This window comes from Crassostrea angulata, chromosome 4, assembly GCF_025612915.1.
Source record: "Crassostrea angulata isolate pt1a10 chromosome 4, ASM2561291v2, whole genome shotgun sequence".
Classification (NCBI taxonomy): domain Eukaryota; kingdom Metazoa; phylum Mollusca; class Bivalvia; order Ostreida; family Ostreidae; genus Magallana; species Magallana angulata.
This window is the reverse complement of record NC_069114.1, coordinates 27,894,945-27,919,993: the sequence shown is the minus strand read 5'-3', so window position 1 is coordinate 27,919,993 and position 25,049 is coordinate 27,894,945. Positions and strand designations below refer to the sequence as shown.

Here is a 25,049-nt window from a genome sequence, read left to right as displayed (position 1 = left end):
ACGCATAAAAACAAAAACAAAATGCAAGATAAAGAGTTGTCTACGAATATTTTCATGGGGTTTTTCTTTTTGCTAGGGGTGAGTTTGGTATGACATTAAACAATAAATTGTAACCAGGTTACTACATGTACAAGTAGTTTATCACGTGATACAGTCAAATTATTAACGCCATTATGACCCCCCCCCCCCCAACAAAACTCAAGTTTAATTAAAAAAAAAAAAGATTAATTAATCCGATATTTAGATTTGATAAATAGGTATGTTTAAATAGATAAAACGCCCAATAAACTTCCTATACGAGATGTTTCTTGTATGTCTCTTCTTTTTCATACAAACTTATATTTTTGTGACTTTTCTGGAAGAAAAATATTGATGTATAAACACATCTATATCCAAAAAAAAATATTGTTTGTTGCATATGTACACTTACCCGTATATCTTATGATTAATTATTACTGTTTACTTCTTATGTACATTTATATATTTTCTAATAAATATCAATAAAATATTTTGATTGTGTGAAATCCTTTCATTTCATATATAAACGCTGCCTTATTTTTAATCTTTCATTGATTGCAATGAATGCTTGTATGCAATTTAGTAATTCGTGACTCACGTGATTATCATAATTAGGTTCAAACTAAATCACAATATATAATTTTCTTTGAAAGTACACGTGATTTTATGATGTTCTTTTTTATTAGCACCCCCTCCCCTCCAAAGAAAAAAAAATTCCATTCTCGGATCCATATATATTTTTATCGTTTATAAATTAACGTTGTATCAGAGGAGTGTGAAAAAAACCTGATTATGGACTTTTGTTAATCGTATCTGAAGCAAATCTATTGAAAAAAACCATTACGCATATTAATATTATAGCAGAAAACCGAGAGAAGAATAGATTCCGGAAGTCCGATTGTCAAAATAGTAGTTCTATTTTAACGAAGCATACAAGTGTATTTGATGCATTAACATATTGATCAGTTTTAACATCCTCGAGGCGGTTTGTGATAAAATTTCAAGAGAACTGATATTCATGATATTTATGCGTTGGAATTTCGAGCAATTAAAAATAACGACGGATTAGCAAGTTGTTCTTGGCATTAAATTGTTTATACGTAACAAGATACGATTTTTTATACACTGTATAATATCCAGATCAAGCGGGATCTACACACCTGAATAGGTTGATAAACCTAACATCTATCGATTCATAGTCTCCGGTAACCAAGACTACACCTCTTTTCAAAAGCTTATATTGAAATCATTTCTTCTTCTATCGATTGTTACAAGGTATCATGTTTCCAAAAAAAAATGTATGAGAATTTAAATAGACACCTGGATGACCAGCGATGGAAAAATTCAATATCAAATATGGAAATAGTTGTTACTTATTAAAAAAAACGTCAATGACAACAAATCATGCATAGTGTTTTCAAAATGGAGAGAGAGAGAGAGAGAGAGATGCAACGATAAAGAAAATATTGCGAACACTTTCGCAAGGGTGAATTGTGTCGAAGTAAAATTCAGACCATAGAAAATTACAAGAGGACCATGGGCCACACCGCTCTCCTGAGCAACGATAGCCATAATAAAATCTTTGTAAAATTGGAGCCCCCTCCATTGTGGCCCAACCCTACTTCTGAAAATTATGATTTTGACAAATTTTAATCTACACTATATGCTCTGACTAAAGTTACAGCTTTTCTAGGCAAACTGTGTTTTAGAGGAAACCCCCATTGTGGCCCCACCCTACCCTTAAGATCATTATTTGAACAAACTTGAATCTTTTATACCTGAGGATGCTTCCCAACGAGGTACAGTTTTTCTGGCTGAGGAGTTTCTGAGAAGAAGATTATTAAAGATTTTTCTTTAAATATTCCGATGTGAAAATCTCACCTCTCACTGTGGCCCCACCCTACCCCTGAAGATGGATCATGATTTTATCAAACTTGGATCTACCCTAAGTGAGGATGCTTCCATATGGGTAACAGCTTTTCTGGCTGATCAGTTTCTGATAGAATTTTTAAAAAATTCTCTATAGATGTCTATGTAAAAATTTCGACCCCCATTGTCGCCACACCCTACCCCTGGGGTCATAATTTGAACAAACCTAAATCTACACTACGTGATGAAACTTGTACACAAGTTTCAGCTTTTCTGGCCAAATGGTTTTTAAAGAAGATTTTTGAAAAATACCAACAAGTTTTCAATGGTTTTTAATTATCTCCCTTTGAAAGGGGACATGACCCTTCATTTTAACAAACTTGAATTCCCTTTACCTAAGGATGCTTTGTGCCAAGTTTGGTCGAAATCGGGTCTGTGGTTCTTGAGAAGTCGAAAATGTATTTAAAGTTTACAACAGACAGAAGGACGGACAGACGCCGGAAAAAAAGTGATCAGAAAAGCTTATTTGAGCTTTCAGCTCAGGTGAGCTAAAAACTATTCAACATTAATATATATAAACAAATTATCGATACAAGCACACCGAATGTACTAATATTTAAAGAATAAGGAGTCTTCTGAGGTTACTGGTATCTGATATGGCCGGGGTGATAGAATTCAATTAAGCTCGACGGACTTTATGACAGATTTGATTCCATCCGATTGTATTTAATTCATTTCCTCATGATATTCAAAGAGTGATGCCTAATTGTTTAAATATTAAAATAGTCATTGATGAAATGTATTGGACTATGCGTTACAAAATCGATTCGTAGTGTTATCACAAAGACACTGGAAAATAGAAATACAGAAGTATACAAAAAATTCATGTATAATATATATATTTTTAAATATAAACCACCAATTCTGTAAGCGTAATATATTTAGCGTGCACAATATTTGGCGAAAAATGCTTTTTGAACAAGTAACCGGGGATTGGAATGAACGTGCTTATTCTTTTACATCTAGCATTTAGCGATGTCTTTGACTTAGCAGAACCGGTTTTCTGCCAAAATCACTAAAAAGAATACACAGCGAAATGTGTTACACTTACAGTTTATTGTACAACGAATATACGGGGAATATACTGCACACAGGGTTATTTTCGCCCTGTGTTATTTTTGCCCTTCTACGCTTTGCAAACGGTTTGCAAACACTTGAATTCGCCCAGATGCAATTATATTAAAAGAGATGTTATTTGCGAGAATGGAATTCGTCGAGTCTTAAATTCGCCTGCTGACAACGGGGGCGAAAGGGGCAAAAAAAAATCCAGGGCGAATATGTCCATGTATACAGTAATGCCAACATGTTTAAAATGCAATTAAGGAATGTACATACAACAACTATAACTAACAATAATATACACGCATACAGCGAATATAACAACTGGGGTTTCAGTAATATTTGAGGGCATCAAATTTCGAGGATTCAGTATTTTTAGCAATTTCGAGGATGCGTGAGAAATGATTTAATAATAAATATAGTTTTACATATCAAACTACCATTAAAATTTCAATTCGAGGATCGAAACAATACGATATCAACGAAAAGTGGTGAACAACAAAACTAATGAAATCACTATCCACATGCTTGTGTAATATCGGTACCGCTAGGTTGTCACGCAGCAGTCGGCCACATGAATAAATAAGACGCAGATTGGAATTACCCAGTCTCGTGACTCTGTCCCCTACCTCCTGTCAAACTATGTGATAGACACCTAGTGAAGTGTGACCCTACTGATGAGAATGATTTTTGGAGTTTCTGAGCCGGCCGTCTTTCTTCTTGTGCTCTTCGGCTGGGCAGGGCGCGGGGGTAGGTGATCATCTATTTAAGGGTTTCATTTAGAGCTTTGATTAAGAATATACAACAGATACTGATTATGTTATGTAATTATGAGTCATAATATTCATTGATACTTTTATTAAACTCCATTTTCAAATGTATTGTACTTATAAAAATGAAAATATTTATTCCAAAGGCGGCTTTGAATTAAAACCTTCCATCAGCTTGACCTAAATACCCAACATGTCGTTTATCGATCTCCACCTGCCATTACTTCACTCTTCATTAATTAAAATCTTCTCCTGCAATCACTGGCGTACAGGAAAACGGTTTTGTTTGGCTTCACTACAAACTGCTGTATTTGTTCTTTTAGGTTTCATTTTTCCTCAATAAAAATATTATTTTATACATAATGAAATATATTGATGCATTTTCAGAAGCGGGTCATTATAAAAAAGCAGGTGAATGCCCAGTAGCGTCCCCTTACACGGCTGGCGTCTGTAGCTACGATTGTTCGTACGATGCCGAATGTGAGGACGACAAAAAGTGTTGCAGCACGGGATGTGGAATGGTCTGTCAGTCCCCTGTGTTTAAAGGTCAAGAGAGAGAGAGAGAGAGAGAGAGAGAGAGAGAGAGAGAGAGAGAGAGAGAGAGAGAGAGAGAGAGAGAGAGAGAGACTCACACCGAACAATTAGGCTAGGTTGTTGATTTCATTCTTTTTTTTTTTACAGATGCCCTGTCCAAAGGGGCTGAATGCCCAAAAGTGTCCTATCGAAAGGATACGTATGGGAACACGTGGCCTATGAAGTCATTTATCTATTGCGACACAGGATGTTGTGGAAGCAGGGACAATCAGGACTGTTGTGACGAAGACAAGGATAACAGGTCAATATCTCGCAAGATTAAAACATTCACTGATTTAAAATAAAATTTTCGTAAAAACATAAACATGCAAAAACATGGACAGGCCAATACGCAGTAACTAAATAATCCTTTTCTTCTGTGATTTCATCAACGATTTTTATTTTTATTCAAGACTATTAATGATACACATTTTTATTCAAGACTATTAATGAAACACATAAATGACGAATTTTGATCAAAATATATAACCCTGGCATATATTAATTGGTTAATGCTAAAACTAATATTGATCGATGTATCCGAGTACAGTGTTGCCTGGTTATTGCGGACATCTTTTGTTACAAACACAAATTGTCCGGATTAATGAGTCATCCGTATTTTTATAAATGAATCACCAGTTTTATGATTGTTTACCATTTCCAAAGTTTTTATTTAATTTTAAATTGATTATCAGAAAAATAAGAAAAGGTGAAGAGCTTGTATTACTGATGATCCACTGTAAATACAGAATCGTTAACCTTTGAACTCACAAGCATTCGGCAAATCAAACGCCTTCTTCTCTCTGTGTAGGACTGGCTTGTACGTCGGTGTCGTGGCTGCTTCCTTGGTTCTGATTGTTGCGACAATCTCAGTAACGTGTTGCTTCGTCCATCGATACAACAGAAAGAATGTCATGGTGGGAATCAATGCAGGAACACACTATCAAATGCAGCGTAAGTGTTTAGATAACGACAAAGGTCGTCATTTAGTTAACTTTATAAATTATATTTAGTGAAGAAAAAATCTATATACATTAGCGTTTAGACTGACGTCATATATCAGCAAAAGTTCAGATAGGTACAGTTTATTTTAAGTAAGCATATATGTATGTGTTGTTTACTTTAGTGCTTTTAAAGGATTTTTTATTGTTAAATGAAATAGATGTATACGATTTAGAGGTTATATATTTATAGGGAGCTCTTCTTCTTCTTAAGGAGATCGATAGAGTGTAAAAATGGCAAAGACCATCGAGTTCTCTTGAAGTTATATGCTAAATACTGCTAACGATAAAAATAACCTATTAAGTGACCTTTGCCCTTTGATTTCACTACGCTTTAATGATTTTTAAAATAGCGTGTTTTATGAGATTATTTTTTAAGAGTGTAATTTGTTAAGATCAGAAAGTTTTATTTATGGTAAGTAGTGCGATCATACTTTTTCTATGTTTTCACGTCTTGTAGCACAAATTGCGCAGTATTCATACCCAACTGCCCCGCCACTGTATGAGCAGGCTGTGGCCACAGGAGGTCAGAGTCGCAACTCCAATATAACCCATTCCAGATCCAACGGGAAGTTATTCTGAATCTTGTTACCAACATCGATTTATAAACATTTTTTTCTATGTGATATTTACAAAAGTTTTATCTTTACACTCAAATTGTGTTATAAATCTCTCTAATTTTAGTATATGTATATTCAAGTATTTTGTATAGCGGGATATTTTTTTTTCAAATATTTTCTCTGCACTGGTTCAAGTATATTTTGCGTTTACAATCAAATGTATTTAATGAAACAATGAAATAAAGATCTTTGGTGTTTACAAATATGAGTTTTACTGCGGCGTCGTGAAATATGGTCAGTGTAAACAGTGTATATTACATGTACTTGTTCAGAGTTTGATGAAATGTATACAATATATACTTATCATTATGTATGCGCGTGCTCTGAGAAATAAAGTTGATATACTGGATCATTTACATGTATTATAAAAGGAAAATATATTGTAGATATTGACATGCGTACGAAAACGATTTGGGCCACATACTTTTTTTTATCTCGTAATTACTAGAAAAGATCTCGTTACTACATGAAAAGATCTCGTTATAACGAGTTAATTATCTCGTTATTACGAAAAAGATCTCGTTATTACGAGAAAAGATCTCGTTGTTACGAGTTAATTAATTATCTTGTTATTACGAGAAAAGATCTCGTTATTAGGAGAGAAGATTTATATAAAATGGTGCGTTTCTGAAAAGACCTCCAAGTCGACTGGATCACCCTTTGAGTCCATAATTTTCTTCCCATAAACGTTTTTTAACATTTCAATTTTGATTAATTTAAAATAACAACGGCCTTTAATTTATTCATCAATTTTAACATAAAATGATCTAATTAGACATTTTATCTTATATGAATATGTGGAAAGAACTTTACGCTATTCTACTTTTCATCTTATATATTATAATCCCATTCCGAAGTAAATACCAGGTAGCCCTAGTCTTAAAAACACAATTCTATTTGTTACAGATGACTTTAATTGACTACTTGTATACACAGGTGCTTGTGGACTGGACCGTGCACTACCTATATATATATATATATATATATATATATATAGGGGAAACGAGTGTGATTATAAAATGCTACCAAGTCGTGATATTTCTTTTATTTTTCGGCTGGAGACATATATAAGGGGTTGTTAATGATAATTAATAAAAGAAATAAAAAAACATTTTTGAAAAAAAAATATATAAAAAAAGGGGGGGGGGGGGTAGTGCACGGTCCAGTCCACAAGCACCTGTACTAGTATATAGTTTCAATCATGGATATAAGGATTTACCCGAATTTAGTTTTATATGTTCATACGCAACCTATATGTAAATTGAAAATAATTGTTGTGTATATTAACATTATTCATGTTTCGTGAAAAAGACTCAGCGAGTACATGTAGAACAATGAAACGCACCATTTTATATAGATCTGTTCTCGTAACAACGAGCTCTTTTTTCGTGATAACGAGATGATTAACTCGTAATAACGAGATCTTTTCTCGTACTTACGAGACCTTTTCTCGTAATAACGAGATCTTTTCTGGTAATAATGAGATTTTTTCTCGTTATAACGAAATAATTAATTCATAATAACGAGATCTTTATCGTAATAATGAGATCTTTTCTCGTAATTACGAGATAAAAATATTTTTTGTGCGACCATATTCGTCTTTCGCACATACGGGAGAGGAAACACGCCTTAAAACGAAGAAATTCAAGGAATAGAAAAATGAATGAAATTTAAATTCTAACAATATTTTTAAACAAAATTTTGTAAAGAAATAAGCAAGGGCAATGATATAAAGTTCTTACCACTCCAGTATTACATAATTGTACAAACTCAGTATTTTTCAGTTCATCAGTAAAGCAATGTGATATCGATATCATTTTACTGATATTTTACATGAAAATGTAAATAAACACGTTTCAAAGTATAAGATTTTTTTTGGATATGGATCCGCTCCTCTTTTATAAAACGTGTGTGATATCAGATGGCTGTCACATGTACATACATACAATGTATATATGTTACAGTTTTTCCACGTTGGAAAGAAAGCCCGATCAAGTGGGGGATTTTGAATAAGACATTTGCAATTAGCGTGTAACAAGAAACCGTCGAAGGGTTCGATTTAAACACAACCCTATCAGATCTAAGTATTATATGTGGACATTTAAATGGTTAAAAAGACATCATTCATTATCAACATTTATCTCGCAAATCATGAACTAAAAGTTTGGTAGACAGCTCATATTATGGATTCAAAGCCCACTAACTTGAAAAACAAGCGTATGTAGTTTTGAAAATCGTTTATGTATTTCTGGAGGACCGTTTTTAATTACATATAGTAAGTATATTATGGGGACAGCAAAAATCGGCATGTCAGAATGACCTGTCATCCTGGGATAACATTGGTGCTGGTCACTATTGCTGGTAAGTAAACACTACATATATATTCAAAATATGCAATATCATATCTAACAGCGCATGTAGCTCTTATACCATATGGAATAACACTTTTAATTTTTTTTCATAAATAATAATTAATATTTCATTTCTTTAAAATGTTCATTCGGTGACAACTTTCAGGGTGCTATGCGGGAGAGCAGTGCTCGTATAAGTACGAGGGTGGGGGCAGTGTGAAACAGCTGTACTGTGAGGTCTCATGCTGTGGCACCTACTACAAACGCTACTGCTGTGCAGTCACTTCGTGAGTTTTTAAAATTACCACTAAACACACGATTTATCTATTTGTATCATCAAATACATATATATCAGAAACAAGCATTTACATCGTATTCAAATCAGTTATCATTTTTGAGAACAATAGAATAGAAACATTCAACAGACTGTTCCAGACGGTTCAAATGTCCGGACGCTTCACCTATCCGAACAAAAGCGTCCGGATAACTGAGGCTCCACTGTATGCCCACACTCAATTATCCTCTCAATATTGTGTAATTTATAGGTCAATAATTTAATGTTGGATATTTGATTTGATTTGAGTATTTTACCATCAAAACTTCGAAAAATACTTGTTAAATTGCGTACGTCGAATCACCGACTTCCTGTAGAAACTGGTTGAAGGTTAGGCATTCCTCTAAATGAAAGATGTTGCACATTATGTAATAACAATCAAATAGCTGATGAAATACACTTTATATTAGAATGTAATGCTCTTTCATGTATTAGACAAAAATACTTGGAACCTAGATTTTGTGAAAGACCGAACTCTTTTAAATTTTGTGAATTATTGTCTACTTTAAAACTTTAATTACTAAAAAAAAACTCTGTTTATTTATAAATAATTTTTTTTAATCAGTCTGTCCTTCTTGAACATTTTTACTTTTTTCTCATATTTTTTTTCTCTCTAATTTGTACTGTACATGTACCTCTGACTCTATACCTACATTTGTGTGTATATATATATATATATATATATATATATATATATATATATATATATATATATATATATATATATATATATATATATATATATATATATATATATATATACACACCTCATGTACCGTCATGTTGACGGTTTGAGAGAAATAAATTGAATTGAATTGATTTGCGTAATAAATTCATCCATATCACATGCATCATAAATTGTCTTTAATGTTAATGAATGAATTTATTTTGTTACATATGTTCTACGAGTAAAACATGATTCGGTACAAACTACACTTATAAAATAACGATTGTTATTAAAGTATATATTAAATACTCCATATAGTGACCCCTATCTCTTTTTTTTTCTGACCCCTCAGGACGGCCCTCTATATCGGCGCTGTGGTCGGGGGAGTGGTATGTGTCATCCTCATCATCGGCATAGTGATCTGTTGTGTGTACAAAGGAAAGACTCCGGTCAGGCGCCATCGCCATGTTAACAATGGTAAACTATACTACACAGAGATCTAAAATAGAATATACTAATACTGTGTAATTATTCATATTCCTGGAACCAAATATTAATGATTTTTTGTGGATACTTTTGACCCATAAAGTAAACTATAAAATTCAGTTTTTATTAATCATACTTAGAGCAAAGCAAACAAAATTAAAAAAAAAACCACAACCCCAAATAATAATCATAATCTCTTATGTACCTTGTCTTTTTTTACCCCAGGTAATCGTCCCGATGACTTCCAGTGTGCAAGGATTTACTTTAATGACTCCCCTAAGCCCCCACCCTACTCACTCCATCACCTCCACCCCCCAGAGTACCACGAGGATCCGCCCCCGCGGTACATGACACCTATCCCCGCACCTGACTATAACACTATCCCTGGGACGACGGCAGACGACCACATGTGATCCACTGACCCTTGTGCTTTCTGAGCTTTTTATTCCGATGTCTCTATGCTAAAGATCAAAACTCTATTGTGAAAGTGACATGTACTTCAGTGCCTCCGATGTATGCTGGAAACTTTTATCTGTGTATCTTTAAATGATGACATGTACCTATCATATATATATATATATATATATATATATATATATATATATATATATATATATATATATATATATATATATATATATATATATATATATATATATATATATATAATATATATATATATATATATATATATATATATATATATATATATATATATATATATATATATATATATATATATATATATATATACCATTTTTGAATAAGTTTTCTCGTTATGTCACAAATGAGATAATTTTATTACTATGCCCTGAAAATTGCTGAATCACACCGGAAACAGTTATATTGCCCTCCCGGAAACAGTTATATTTCACAGGAAATAGTTATATTGCCCTCCCGAAACTGTAATATCACCATCGCGTGCAAGAATTCTGAATATTAATTACGTCGGGTTCGAAATTCAACGAGCCAGTTGCTAAGCAAACGTAAACAGATCCGCGAATTTTAAACATGTCAGGCCAACGTCTGCGGTTTGTTCATCTAAATTCAGATGAACTCGATAGTTTAATTGATGAAAAAAATCGGCAAATACGACAAAAGTGATAAACTCAAGCGTGAGTGTTTTAAAAACATTTGCCTCTGCCTTGTGAATTACATGTAAATAAATATGTTGATAACCCGAGTTTGATTTGTTTAAAAATGTTATATAACATATATTACATGTCTTCTCGAGCGACAATACCAGAATATTTGTCCCTCGGTGACAGGAAAGCCCTGAAGTGTTATGTCGCCCTCTGCCTTCGGCATCGGGCGACATAACACTCCAGAGCTTTCCTGTCACCTCGGGTCAAATATTCTGGTATGTCGCCCTCGAAGCCATGTAATATATGTATAATGTATACCACGGTATCCTTCATTAAAAAAAAACCAACCTATTGACACGAGGAAACTATAGATATCTTTGATGTGTATTGCTTTTCCACTTAATATGTCTACTCAATGAGACATTTTTAATAAATGATTTTTTAAGGTGGCTCTATACACCACTTTTTGATGACGCAGTACGCAAAAAAGTAAATCTGGAAACATGCATTTCCGGTACTGGCTGATTTAAACTGAGGTGAATTGTATGGGAACCGCTATTTTGAAAAATTTGTTAAATGAATAGATTTAATTTGATAATTGGAAAATTCATTACTTACAAGTAATGTGGTATGTGACACCTTCACGTTGTGTGGTATTATTTATCGAAATAAACAATAAAATCAAGTATAAATTTTTAAAGAGTTTCTTTAGCATCATCGATAAGTTACACCGTAGCGCAGTGGGTTAGTGGGTTTACTACAAACCAGGTCATGAGTTCGATTCCCGTTGAGAACAATAAATTTTTTAACTTTCCAAAAATTTCTAAAACGTATTTTTTGGTTGAATACCGTGAAAGAAAATTCTAAACAGGTGAAAATATTTCAATTATAATATACTTTAATGCACATTAATATCGACACCTAACGGGGATGAGAGGGTTGCTTTGAATTTCTCTCAGGTTGGGATACATAAATCCTATTAGCCTAGTCAATGTTCCCCTTTATTTATTTGACTTAGTTTTGCACTAAAGCGAATATATTCACTTATACAGGGCAAAGTCTATAATGAAATATGCATGTATTTATCATTCCAACATTATATTTAGGAAATTTTCTTCAACTCAGAAATGAAAAGTCCCCAAGGTGTTTGGGCCTTGGGACTTAGGAACGATAACCCTTACATGAGGAACTTTCATACCAAATAAAATTTTAAATATTTTTTGTGTTTATTTGCAATTGTTTTCATTCAATTTTTTATTTCACATTTATTAAAATACATTTTCTTATAACATCAAGCAACTTTTTCAGATGATTTGTCATCAGAGTAAGAAAATATGAAAAAATATGTTTTGGGGAAATACTAAAAAAAAATGCAATAATAACATTTTTGAATGTTAAGAAGTGTTATATTTTTTTTTATGTGTCCGAAGGAAATATCCATCATATGACAAAATAATTTCTCTCAATTTGTTGATAGCTGTCTTTTTAAAAAATATTTTACAAAAACACGAAAAAACATTAAAAAATTCTTTAAAAATACCTATAGTATCCCTATCATTTTGATATTTCATAAGTATATGTTTTGTGGTCTTCTATCGAAAATTTGAATAAACTGTGGATGTATAGAGCCACCTTAAGAACAGAGAAAAGTTGGATTTATATCAGCATATTATTTACATGTGCCGAGTATGATTTCCTCTATATCTTAGGGAAGCTTATAAATATAGTTAATTCATAGCTCTATAGAAAATAACAAGACTGAAATCTACATGCCCTGTTTATCTACTGATCAAAACCTACAGCCACCCATAGGAAAAATCATGGAATGCACGAACTCATCATGATGATGTCAGACTCAAATTCCGATTAAAGATGATTTGGCAATTTCTTCTAGCTAACGTACTGTTGTACATTAACAGTTATTTAGTTAATTTAACTTACTTTTTACAATCAATTTATTAATTTGTTTAAATGAACGACGTAAATGTGAAGAATACTAGTACAAGATAAAATATCCCGCGCAAGCGCGTGAATTATTGCAACTTTTATATACATTAATATAAAAAATTGTGTCATGTTGTATTTATGGGGTGGCAGTATTTGCAACATTTACAACGACAACGTTGTAAATTTTGTAATTACTGCCACCCGGTAAATTCAAAATTTACAACATAACACAGTGCTTTATTTAGATCTACATGTACATGACCTTAATTTTGATCTTTTTGTTTCGGCTGACTTCAAAAAATTACAAACTTTTTTAGGGAGTGGGTGTTTAGTGCGCCTTTATTTTCTTCCACACATATTTAGATTAAATCTCAATATAACTTTTATCACAGTCCCAAATAAGAATTTCACTAAAAAGACTGCCATCCTCTCCTCCCCCACCAATTCAACTTCCCAGTTTTATGCTACATGGTCATCTATTCAAACAGACGTAACGAAATAGGTTCCCGGTTTCCAAATTAATATACGTAAGGTTTACTACCATAAAACTGTATACATGCATTTTAAAAACGCTAGTATATAATTATATAAATTATTTTTGCATATCTTTAGCCAAAGTTGTCTGATTATCATACGATACTCACTCATGATATAAAGCAAACTTTCGTGTTGTATTTTAGGATTTTGTTTTAATATATAAATCATAACAAACCACCAGTCTCATGATTCTTGGTATTCTTAGCCCAGTAGTAACACTACTTCATACATGTCGACTCTAAAAATTTTTAAAAAGAAAATGAAATGCGTGAAGTAGAGGTACCTGTCATATTGTTTTATAACAGTAGGTCAAATTATCACTAATTACTAAGTGAACAACTCTGTCTTTGCCTGTGACGCATGCAAATACCACCTCAAAGTATTTGATGGTCACAGTCGCGATCAAACGTACATTCCAATATTTGGAATGCGTGTCACTATAGAGTTAATGACCAACTGCCATACGACGTGTAGTCTGAGGGACAGTTCTGTAACTGACTAGTTACAGATTTACTGTCTATTTGAGGTAGCTCTGACAAGTATATGACGACAAGCACTCCAATTTGCTACGCTTTTGATCCATATATAAGTATAACGTAAATCCCCGACTAAAATAGTAGTGTTTTATACAAGGAATCATTAAATCTACATTCTGGTATACACTGAGGTTTATTTTTTAGCGTCTAGTATTCAGAATGCTGATTAAAGTTATTTGTTACGCCACAATTTTATGTAAATGTTATTTAAAAAAACTTATTTTCGAAGAAATCTTACATAATCTATTGAAAAAAAGAACGACAAATACATACAACAAAATAATATTCCCACGTAGCTAAAATTCTGAAATTCTTATTCCCACCTAGCTAAAATCGAGATTTTCACACCTGAGTGAGCATTGAGTAAAGTCTGTTCTAGGTATAGAAATCACCTGCGATATCACCTGTCTTATCTATTCTTACAAAAATGACAAGCAAATATATATTTGCCGACTAGCCCAGAATGCATACGGGGGAGCCGGAAGTTTATTTTACGCTGAACAATACAAAATTGTATCATGTACATATACTGTAATATAAAAAATCACTGCCTCACCCTTTTTTAAACAAATATTTGAACCTTTCATCGACGACGTGACCGGCCAGAAAAAACCAGAAATAAAAAACTATTAAATAGAAAAATCTCTGGAAACCTGTGTCCCAAACCATGTCAAAGTCGCAAATGCGCGCCGTCTCAAGGGTAGTGCAGGGACTTTACAACAAAAATATGAAAATTTTTAAGCTTCTAAATTATAGTATAATAAAAAATAACAATTTTTTATTGATGTAAATTTGATGCGTCTTTGTAAGAAGACGGGCTAGAACTGATTTCTCGTGCTATTCGAACACCAATCATACACTCGTCACCACGTGACTCGTAACTATGAATTTCATTGGATACAATTTTCTACTCGAATCAACAAGACAATTATTTTCCGCTAATCTCCGTACCGCGGAAAATATTAAGTAGTAATATATTCTTGACAATATGGATCTACAGTGTTATAAAAATTTAGGTCTAAGTTCTATCAATTATTGAAATGTTTGATATATATAAATTGAATAAATAAAATAAAATTAAAAAAAATGAAATAAAAAATAATTAAATTAATTTAATAGGCCTGGCAAGCAATTCCTTAAATAAACAACACACCGTAGAAATTGATGGCTTGATTAGATCATATGAAATTTCAATCAAACAAATGCTCAATTTAATTGTCTTTAAATTTCATTAAATGCTATACCATTGACTATCTTTAATATACATGTACATTAAAAGTAGTTTATGTTGTGTTCTTCTAAGATGTTAAGGTTCCCAGTCCAGTCCGTCATACAAACATGATCTAGATGATCGAATTACTAGTAACTCTAAGCCCAGTAAAAATTCCTGCAGCTTCTACCTGTACCTTTTCATGCATAAAACCAAAATAGATTTTTATGAAGGAATTAATATATTTCCATTTATGACATTTTTCAGTAATCTAAGTATGTTCAGCCTCTTACGGGCATTTTCATGTATATTTGTTACTATTATCCCAGATTCATTTATTTCAATCTCAAAACCACTTTACAATGGTATGCCGAAACTTTGAAACTATGAAATACATAAACATTTAAGATTTTTTGATTAAATAACCAGGCTTGGGGTAATGCTAAATGTAATGGTAATGCATTGCAATGCATTACATGTTTTCAAAGTAATGCTAGTAATGTGTAATGCCTCAAAATTAGCATTACAAGTAATGCTTATGTAATGCATTACTTTCCAAAATCTAGTGTAATGCTGGCATTACATGGCATTACTTTGCATTACTATGCATATTTATGCATGTTCACTTTAAAAAATGTGATGAATAAATGAATAGTTGAAATTGAATTTGATTAAATTTATTTTTTAAGAAGAGAGAAATAATTCTAATTAAAAAAAAAATTTTTTTAATTGTACATGTTTTATTAAAAAAGGTTTTTTAAAATTCATTTTTGAATTGTTTATATTACTAAAGATAACAGCACAATTTCATAACATTTTTAAGAGTGTTGTTATTAAGAGTTTTTAATCATTTAAACAATTTACTCCAATTAGTTTGCACTTCAATAAGAAATGTGTCAACAACACACTATGCCCCCAGGATAATCTAAGTATCAAAACAATCTATTGTTATAAGAAGTGCTAAACACCCCAATCCCCTTCCCTTCGCTATGTCACAATAAAATAGGAGACAGACATGCACCTTTAAAAGCAAAATGAATGCACTGTCCATCCATGATGAAAATCAATATCACTTCCAATATTATAACCCATTTGAAAATAATCTTACTTATTTTCTCTCTCTTTCTCTCTGTCTCTTTGTCTGTCTCTCTCTCTTGTATATTAATTACACTGTACATTAGTTTGGACTGATAGAAAATACAAGATTTATTTATTTAATCTATTATTGCACTCAATATATCCTAAGATAAAGATCGTCAAACAGTATTTTCCAGCCCAAGCTTTGACTGCTCCTGCAAAACATTTATTTAGTATAGCCCAGAAGATGGATGCATTTAAAAGATGAACCCTTTGAAACTTCGATTATAAGTGCAACAGCAATCTTTTGTCTTAAAGTGTCCTCCGTAAAAAGAAATACGATTAAAATATATTAAGAAATATAACTGGGAAAAATCATCTGTTTATAAATTAATAAAATTAAGTGTCCAAAATTATAAAGATTTGTGTAATCTGGGGATATATCTATATTTAGCTTTTAAAAAACTGCAACATTATTTCATAAATTGTTTTTTGTTACGCATGTTATCCTGTGTCTCTATTTCATACCTGATATTGTATCATGCCAAATGTCTATAAATATCATTTTACTTATGTAATATGTTGTTCATATTGCCACAATATGATTATATATTGAGCAAATAAAGAATGACTCTTGTTTATTCATTGAATTTAACCTGATACTGAGCATGAGGCTGTAGATATGTTAAAGAGTGTTGTATATTTGAAATATTTGCAAAAACTCTTTATTAGCTTTACTTTAAAAAAAAAAAAAGTAATGGTAATGGTAATGCATTACTTTACTCATGTAATGGTAATGTAATGCATTACTTCAAGAAAATCAAGTAATGGTAATGGTAATTTAATGCCCAAATTCATGAAGTAATGGTAATGTAATGCATTACTTTACAATGTAATTCGCCCCAAGCCTGACTGTAAATAACAATTATCCCATCATGTATAATTATAATAAGTTGATGAAAAACCTCCTAAATTCACTCTTTGTCAATTGTCTATCTGTAAGATAAGCTTCAATCCACCCCAGGATATTTGCACTTAAAGTAAATTATAACTAACTAACATGCTAAAATATTTATGTATCATGAAATTGTTGAGAAAATTGTGTATATTTATAACAAAGATATACGAGGTAGTCTGTCCTGACTCTATAACCCTTATATTTATATATATTTACCCCTGACCAATTTATATGTATATTTTAATGTTATTTTTGTCCTCGTGTACCATATGTTTAAAATGATTTTGAGCGAATAAATGAACTGAACTGTACATGTATATGATATTCAAATTAAGTTATAACTGCTAATCAGAGTTTGTTGTTGACTTTGATTGTATTTAAAATGAACCTTAATGTCTGTTTTCCTTCTCCTCAAAAGAATAAATATTGAGTATATGATGAATCATAGACAAACCCTTTTTTATTATTAAAATTTACTTCTATTTCATGTAACTAATTATTTAAAACATAATCTTAAAAAATTGCCTGTTATTTTTTTTTATTTGATTAAAAAATCTACTTAGAGACAATAATTGAACAGACTATAATTCACCTGTAATTAATTTTCTTTGTTTGACACCCTTACCTATGCACCATTCCCACTTAGCTAAAATTAATCACCCATAAAATATTAAGAATTTTAGCTAAGTGGAAAGACCTCTTAAGTATGTACTTTCACTTCTATCGAGAATCTAAATTCAAAATAACTTTTATATTTCATTTATATTTGTGGTTCATTAGTACAGTAGAATACATGTAAATATACATAATTATTACATTTGTTTATTACTAGTATTTTGGGAACTTCTCTCAAAAAACGATATCCAAGTACGATATGTACACCTTTATGTCTTACCATGTTTATAATGCATTTAAATTGATTTTCTGTAAAAAAAAAAAAAAAATAAAAAAAAAAAAAATATATATATATATATATATATATATATATATATATATATATATATATATATATATATATATATATATATATATATATATATCAACCGAACAGAAATGAAAGACTGGCACAAACCCATGATTCTGCGAAGGGGGTGGGGACTACACGATAGCAAGACGTCTCGGGACGGACACGCTCTCCAGTCGATCGAAGACAGTGTTCAGGGATAGACCAGGGGAGGTGAAACCTTACCCATCACGAACAGTTGACTTCCCCAGTTAGGCATTCAAGAAGAAGACACATAAATGTAATATTTAGATATTATGATCAATGTATCAACCGACTAAACCAGGGTTATACTTGATAGTAGGACAATCCTGCTAGACCTATACTTTGAGGGCCAGAGGATAGGACTGCAGGGAAAGACTATGTTGGGGTGGGGGGGGGGTCTATAATACGAAACTGTTATAAATCTCATTTGAATATGAGACTATCAATATTTGCAATAAAATGCATTTACACATGCAAAAATGTATTTAATTACGATATAGTTTTTTCTACCAAAAAAAAGGAACAGTATCAACGAAGTAAAATGATAAAAGAAGAATTATTATTTGTATGATAAATTTAAATGGGGAAGATTAAAAGGGGAGGGCATATTCAAGACTGAAAGGGGCAATCACTTATCCACCTTTAACCCCTCTTCTGATAGCATTGATATCATGGTTTACCTATATGTACCTATATAGAGCCTGACCTGCACAAGTACCTGCTATCGTATGTCATATGATGTCATGAGGTTTGTATAGATTCATTTACAGTAGATACACCAGGTAAGATCTCCATCCAACATGATGCGGACTGTGGCGTTTCTTTTGGCAGTCTTTTGCGCGGCAGTGTGTGGGTACGGAAAAGACGTCAGACAGTGCAAATACACGGACGCCTCGGGGAAGACCTATGACTTAAGTCCTCTCGTAAGCACGTAAGTTGCAATTGGCTATTATTTAAATTGCATATGTAGTATACGTTATTATACGACTAGAATGTGCTTTGTGGTTGTTTTTTTTTTAAAAACAGTTTGAAAAGCATTATTTTAATGAATAAGAAACAAGCAAAACCAACTGCATCAGTCAGAGAGAGAGAGAGAGAGAGAGAGAGAGAGAGAGAGAGAGAGAGAGAGAGACTTATTAACGATGGTCTCCGATGTCTTATTCAGAAAGCCTTTCATATGGACGCAGACACTTTACGTCATCAGTAACAACAAATGGGACAACTTAGCAGCAGACGACACGATGAATGTCACAATCCAATTGTCTGTTTGTCGTAATGAGCGGTCCATGATCAGTAACAACTGCAGTACCAATGGGTCTATTTATACGGTAAAATTTTAACATGGACAAGAATGGTACCGACATCGTCCCCGCCTTGCTCCACCTATATAGTAGTAGCGATGCGTAATACGCCCTCTAGTGAGATGGTAATGCGCATGTACCGATGGTACCATAATTATGTAATTTTACTGAAAGCAGTTTAAACTCCTTTTTTTATTCAATTTCAAAATAACCTTAAAAAATCAGTAAATGCGATAGAACCCGACTAGTCTTGTTATCAATAATTTTGTGTACCATTCAAAAGTATTTCTGGGCCCCACCCCCGCCCCTTTTTTTTTTTTTTTTGCTTTTTGCGTATCCTTCTAAAAATCTTTTTTACCTTTCGACAAGGTGGACAAAACTAACGGCTGCATAACGTGGGGAGATGCCGAGGTGGCAGCCTTTGACCAAAACCCATACAAAGACGGTAATTCTGAACGGGTGTTTATTCCACTACATATTTTAATTCTGAACATCGCTATATATAACCAAGCATCGCGATGAATTATACATGCAAAAAAGAGTAATTTGTTGTATTTTTGTCTTCATTTTTTTCAGGTGTGTTCCTACAAATGTTTCACGGCAGCGTGATAGACCACCCGACCAAATATTCGTCGAATGTCTACTTCGTTTGTAACCCTAAAGTGGACGTTCCCAAACCTGTGATGGAGCACGTAAAAGTTGGAACAAACCAAGCCCATTTCAAAGTAGAGACAAAATACGCTTGTTAAAAGACATCATTTGAGGAATTCTGTAGATTCGATACTACATGTAGTATTTAATTATATGTGTTAGTTTTAGAGTACATGTGTACTGTGTTGGAAAAAATCCAAATTTCAACTACAATGTATATAAAAACTGAAATAAAGGATTTAAAAGTATCAAATGTAATTGAATCTGCATTTCACTGAATTGCACTTTTGCAATTAAAATACGCAAAATTGGCCATGCGCGCAGACTAGTAAGAAATATATATACTTATACGTAAATGGAAAATTATGTTCTGTTGTTTAAAACAACCAATCATGCAATTCGATACTTTTGAAAAGCGGCGAAAAGTTGAAAACAAGGAACTGTGAAGGAGGTAATGTACTAAATGACGAAAGGAATGGAAGCATTTAGTGAAAGTCATTACATGTAATAGCTGTTGAATATTTCGACAAATATGATAAAATATGGGAGATTCGTACGAGCCATATCTACAGACTAGCGATATTCAGGATCTGACCGCCCCTCGGCTAGGGAGCTTACTTTCCAGCGGGTTTTATGGTAAAATTTGACTTTAAACTTGTATTTCTTATACCGTAACGTCTAACGTCGATAAAAAGATCAATCTGATAAACTCATAAAAATGTTGTGTCGTAACGTTATCTCTTAATTAACAGTAAATCATTAAGCTTTCGTAGACAAGATAACTATAAAATATTAGAAACACGCTCTTTTTCTGTAATTTTTAATTTTATTTTTTTTTTTTTTTAATTTTTGCAATCCAACATATTGACACATATAATTTTATACAGGATAAATTATATAGGATTTAAATGTAAACATGGCGTATTTTTTATGTTCAACATTAATCTAAAAAATACCTCATTTACACAGACATGATATAACTTTTCAGCAAAATACAATCGCGGCAAATAAATTCATTTCCGACTCCACAAAAAAAAAAAAATTACAAATGCTTTGAAAAATGATTTAAATTTTGAACAATCAAAATGGAATAATGTTTAATTATTCCCGCAGACGACTCAAATGAAGGAGACCGCCAAGAAGTACCTACTGAGAGCGGAAAAGCGTTACCTCTAACAGGCAAGCATTTAGAAAGTTCTATTTTGACATGCAATAGTAAATGTACTGAAGAATAAAGAAGTAGGCATAATAAGAATAAAAGCGAGATACTTAGACTTTTGGCGGTAATTACATGTACTTTGCATAGAAAAGACCAAACAAAAATCGGTATTGGTTTCTTTTGGCACATGGTTTTTAATATGTTGACTAATGTCATATCAACCAAACCTAGTTTGGCAATGGCAACACATGTGCTCAATTCGAAAAATTCCTTTTTATAATTATGTCAACTTCATTTAGCATCAGTAGAAATAATCTATATGATCCTAAAGACGCAAGGAAGATTCTTGCATATGCAATTATATGAAAAATACATGTATTAGCAATTTGTTTAAGAATGGTAAACACGGAAGTAGTTTTACTCTTGTAACTACCCAGCCATATAATCTAATAACCTTTTTTTTTTTACAACAGAGGATGTCATCGTGCGTCGAAATTACATTCTCCTTAAAGACGAACTGTCAGTGGGGTGGATCCACGATTTTCTGCTTCAGCACGAGGTCCTCTCCCAGCGTGACCTTGAGGACATCTGTAGCGGACTCAGACCGAGGCATGTTCAGGTGGACACACTGCTGAAACTTCTGCTTCGTCACGGGAGGTCCGCCTGTAGCAAGCTTATCCAGATTTTACCGGATTGTGGATATAGTCACATTCTCGATGTGTTTCACGAAACAACAAATTTTAAAACCAAAGAAGGTAATACGGCAATAATAATCCAAAATTTATCATTGTTTCCGAGATTTTTCGACAATCGTCATATGCGTATCACTACTTTTAAAAACGATTAAAGCGAAACATCAGGGACTATTGACAATATTCGTTATAAAAGAATTCGCTATAATTATGTTTCATATAACAGTGTTTTACTATATTTCACACAAATCTGATATATTGATGTTTTGATTTTAGACTGGATGAAATACCAATCAGAAATCCGAGTTCATCACATAGAAATGGAACACTCCTTCCTGTCCAAAACCACTGAGCCAGTGTCAACGGCCGACTTCGTTCTGCAAGAGCTCGAAGAGGACGCCTATTCCATTGATGACCACGACCAAGTCATGAACGAGGTCTCAAAATCGAGGCAGTCCAGAGTCCTCCTCAGACAGGTCGTGAACTATGATGGCGTAGTTTTGAACTGTTTTCTCTGCGCAGTTGATCAGATCCGACACATTTTACCCGGAACCTCCATTATTAAACGTTTAGAAAACGCAAACCTAGCAAAGGGTTCGTGAATTATGCGTTCAAAATATCATTGTTTTCAGTTTTCTCCAGTGTATATTTTGATAATTTGCTGAATGTGTAATATCAAAAACAGCACAGTATAATAATTATGTAGTGTATAAACATTATATATGTACATGCATTGACATGTCATTGCTGTTCCACAGGTAATGGTCGCAAAAAAGTCGGCGTCTATTTCCAAGACGAACATCTAGTGACAGTCGTTGATCGTAAGACAATCTTTAGTTTAAGATCCTGAAAACGTGTATATAGCAATTCCACTTAACTAATCTATTCAGTGAGTAATATTGTTGCTGCTGGAACACATTTTTGTTTACTTTTAGTTAACTATGATGATGAACGCAGAGACCACGTGATCATACTCAAATTTGGAAATCAAAAGAAGCGGGCAACACAAGAGCTAGAGAATGTCTTAGTGCGTAGAATCCAAAGTTTGGACACCGAGATCGACGAGCTAGCCAACAGATTCATGCATATGAGCATCCAGGATGGTCAAGCAGGGTCCGTGGTTATCTACGTGAAAGCTCTGACCGACAGTGCGGCAGAAAACATGAACAAACATCATCTCAAAGCGTTCATACAGAAGGTCCTTCAAGACCCGGAAGTAAACAGACTGTTTCCGGTCGGAACCTTTAATATCCAGGTGGAAACCATCACCAGTGGATTTGTCCAAGGTTCCTTGCTTGTAAATTATTTCGAAGACTTGAGCTGACCATCCATGATTTTTTTATTTACCATTTGTTTTTTTCCTCTTCAGAAGAGGTATGGAAGATAGACCGAGACTCTCTGACTGAAATAATGACGGACAACAGACCAATGCTAGAGGACGAGTTGGAACCTTTCTGCTTCCTTCAGCGTTTTCAACAAGACCAGATATTTTCGCAGGATGAGATAGAATCCATTCGGAAGCACGGTAGCAGACGATACAGAGCTAACGAATTCCTGCGGCTCTTACAGGCCAAAGGAGACCCAGCGATCGAGGTGTTCATGGATGAGATGAGGAGGAGAGGGGATTCTTACATGTTACAACAACTTATCCCCTCATCCCCGTCAACCCAGTGCAAAGGTATACGAACCTGAAAGGTATAGTTACATGAAAATGCGAGATTCACTACAAAAACATGCACGGCACTCATTCCATGAGCTTTTATTAAAGATATTCTAAACGCATTAATTATATGATAATTGATTAAACCTTCTGCTTAATTAGACAAAGTATAAGCAATTCTCAAAAGGTATAAATTTTATTTATATAATAAAAAAATCCATTTTCCTAAATTGAGCGAGAATTGCCTGAACATTGTTGTGCTTCTTGCATTAGATTCCAGTGAAATGGTTAATTTTTATATTTTGAGTGCATATACACGTATTATATCCCTTGTGGATTGACAGAGTGTGTGCGGGGAGCCATTCTAGACAACTACGAGGGTATTCGTGACGAGATAGACGTAAGGGTGACGGACTACACGGACCCACCCTGTCACTCTGCCCATGCACTGTACAAGGACAGCAGCGAGAGGTACCGGTCCCCACAGGCTCTCCTCAAGCACGTGCTGGAGTGCGACACGGCCCTGATGCGATTCCTCAAGGTCATCAGATCAACGCCGATAGCTAAGCTTACCCAGTCTGACTGTACTTGTCAAGGTAGATTAAAAAATATCAGGTGAATCAAAGGTGTATTGCTTGGACATTAGATATACTCATTTTTAACCCTTTTTTTTGCATTAGCTTTTAGGGAATTGACAACCCGGATCCAAAGAAAGAAACGCATCTACAACTTTAGAATTTCCTCAGTGTTGATGAAAGGCAAGTTCTTCATCCCTTTACACATGATCATGGTTTGCAACTTACATATTACAAAGTATTTTAAAAACATTGTGTCAAAGAAAATTTGACCCCTATCATTGACCTTGACCCACTACCGACCTTTAACTAGCCTTGGTATTAAGTATTGCTTATTCAAACAAATATAAAGTTACAAGATAGAAATAGTAAATAAGTTTAATATTTACTATTTCTATCTTGTAACTTTATATTTATATAAAGCTGTAGATGCGTTTCTTTTAAAAATATAATTCTTCTTGCAGATAATCCACACCAGAAGGAGCAGTTGGTCAAAGATGTTTTACCAGCACACAAGGGAAGATCCCCACATACACACAGTATGTGCCGAAATAATTAAGGAAGAAAATTACAAGAAATACATCACCATCAGATGCATTTGTTTTTAAAACAGTTTTGAATGTTTTCTCTTATAGAAGCTGTTTCAAGAGAAAAGCCTGTATCAACCAAGAAATTTGTGCTTGCTAAAACCCTTGACTTGGGCATTGAAAGAGTACCACTGACCACCTTTACACCACTGATCCAAAGATTTCCTACGAGCAAGACAAAACCTTCCAAACAGAAAAACAGCAAAACTGTGAAGAAATAAGGCCACTGGAATGAAAACTGATGTGTTCCTCTGGTTTTTTTTTTAATCATTAATAGA

The 25,049-nt window shown here is 33.2% G+C and overlaps 4 protein-coding genes across 4 annotated transcripts; all 4 read left to right on the top strand.

Moving 5' to 3' along the window:
* The first annotated feature begins 3,544 nt into the window (after positions 1–3,544).
* Positions 3,545–6,470, top strand: LOC128181416 (uncharacterized). The gene is made up of 5 exons (XM_052849816.1): positions 3,545–3,756; positions 4,164–4,322; positions 4,458–4,611; positions 5,161–5,303; positions 5,811–6,470. Exons 1-5 carry the CDS (start codon positions 3,684–3,686, stop codon positions 5,930–5,932), a joined length of 651 nt encoding a protein of 216 aa, XP_052705776.1. The 5' UTR covers positions 3,545–3,683; the 3' UTR covers positions 5,933–6,470.
* Positions 6,471–7,997: 1,527 nt separating this feature from the next.
* LOC128181773 (uncharacterized) lies at positions 7,998–10,375 on the top strand. Its single transcript, XM_052850292.1, has 4 exons — positions 7,998–8,331; positions 8,488–8,608; positions 9,675–9,799; positions 10,034–10,375. The coding sequence occupies exons 1-4, from the start codon at positions 8,286–8,288 to the stop codon at positions 10,219–10,221; spliced, it is 480 nt and encodes a 159-aa protein (XP_052706252.1). The 5' UTR covers positions 7,998–8,285; the 3' UTR covers positions 10,222–10,375.
* An 8,524-nt stretch (positions 10,376–18,899) lies between these two features.
* Positions 18,900–20,351, top strand: LOC128181494 (uncharacterized). The gene is made up of 4 exons (XM_052849916.1): positions 18,900–19,077; positions 19,312–19,474; positions 19,817–19,892; positions 20,024–20,351. The coding sequence occupies exons 1-4, from the start codon at positions 18,947–18,949 to the stop codon at positions 20,194–20,196; spliced, it is 543 nt and encodes a 180-aa protein (XP_052705876.1). The 5' UTR covers positions 18,900–18,946; the 3' UTR covers positions 20,197–20,351.
* A 105-nt stretch (positions 20,352–20,456) lies between these two features.
* LOC128181492 (uncharacterized) lies at positions 20,457–24,992 on the top strand. The gene is made up of 11 exons (XM_052849914.1): positions 20,457–20,734; positions 21,212–21,277; positions 21,731–22,012; positions 22,226–22,543; positions 22,708–22,770; positions 22,885–23,235; positions 23,319–23,627; positions 23,954–24,205; positions 24,290–24,367; positions 24,649–24,723; positions 24,820–24,992. Exons 1-11 carry the CDS (start codon positions 20,641–20,643, stop codon positions 24,990–24,992), a joined length of 2,061 nt encoding a protein of 686 aa, XP_052705874.1. The 5' UTR covers positions 20,457–20,640.
* Positions 24,993–25,049: the final 57 nt, after the last annotated feature.

Excerpts from the sequence above, each read along its gene's own strand:
- LOC128181773 (XM_052850292.1), top strand. The coding sequence starts at position 8,286 with ATGACCTGTCATCCTGGGATAACATTGGTGCTGGTCACTATTGCTG. Across the intron at positions 8,609-9,674 it reads TACTGCTGTGCAGTCACTTC|GACGGCCCTCTATATCGGCG; the intron begins GTGAGTTTTTAA and ends CTGACCCCTCAG. Across the intron at positions 9,800-10,033 it reads CCATCGCCATGTTAACAATG|GTAATCGTCCCGATGACTTC; the intron begins GTAAACTATACT and ends TTTTTACCCCAG.
- LOC128181492 (XM_052849914.1), top strand. The coding sequence starts at position 20,641 with ATGGGAGATTCGTACGAGCCATATCTACAGACTAGCGATATTCAGGAT. Across the intron at positions 22,013-22,225 it reads AAATTTTAAAACCAAAGAAG|ACTGGATGAAATACCAATCA; the intron begins GTAATACGGCAA and ends TTTTGATTTTAG. Across the intron at positions 22,544-22,707 it reads AAACGCAAACCTAGCAAAGG|GTAATGGTCGCAAAAAAGTC; the intron begins GTTCGTGAATTA and ends GCTGTTCCACAG.
- LOC128181416 (XM_052849816.1), top strand. The coding sequence starts at position 3,684 with ATGAGAATGATTTTTGGAGTTTCTGAGCCGGCCGTCTTTCTTCTTGTG. Across the intron at positions 3,757-4,163 it reads CGGCTGGGCAGGGCGCGGGG|AAGCGGGTCATTATAAAAAA; the intron begins GTAGGTGATCAT and ends ATGCATTTTCAG. Across the intron at positions 4,612-5,160 it reads GACGAAGACAAGGATAACAG|GACTGGCTTGTACGTCGGTG; the intron begins GTCAATATCTCG and ends CTCTCTGTGTAG.
- LOC128181494 (XM_052849916.1), top strand. The coding sequence starts at position 18,947 with ATGATGCGGACTGTGGCGTTTCTTTTGGCAGTCTTTTGCGCGGCAGTG. Across the intron at positions 19,078-19,311 it reads TTAAGTCCTCTCGTAAGCAC|AAAGCCTTTCATATGGACGC; the intron begins GTAAGTTGCAAT and ends TGTCTTATTCAG. Across the intron at positions 19,893-20,023 it reads CCAAAACCCATACAAAGACG|GTGTGTTCCTACAAATGTTT; the intron begins GTAATTCTGAAC and ends CATTTTTTTCAG.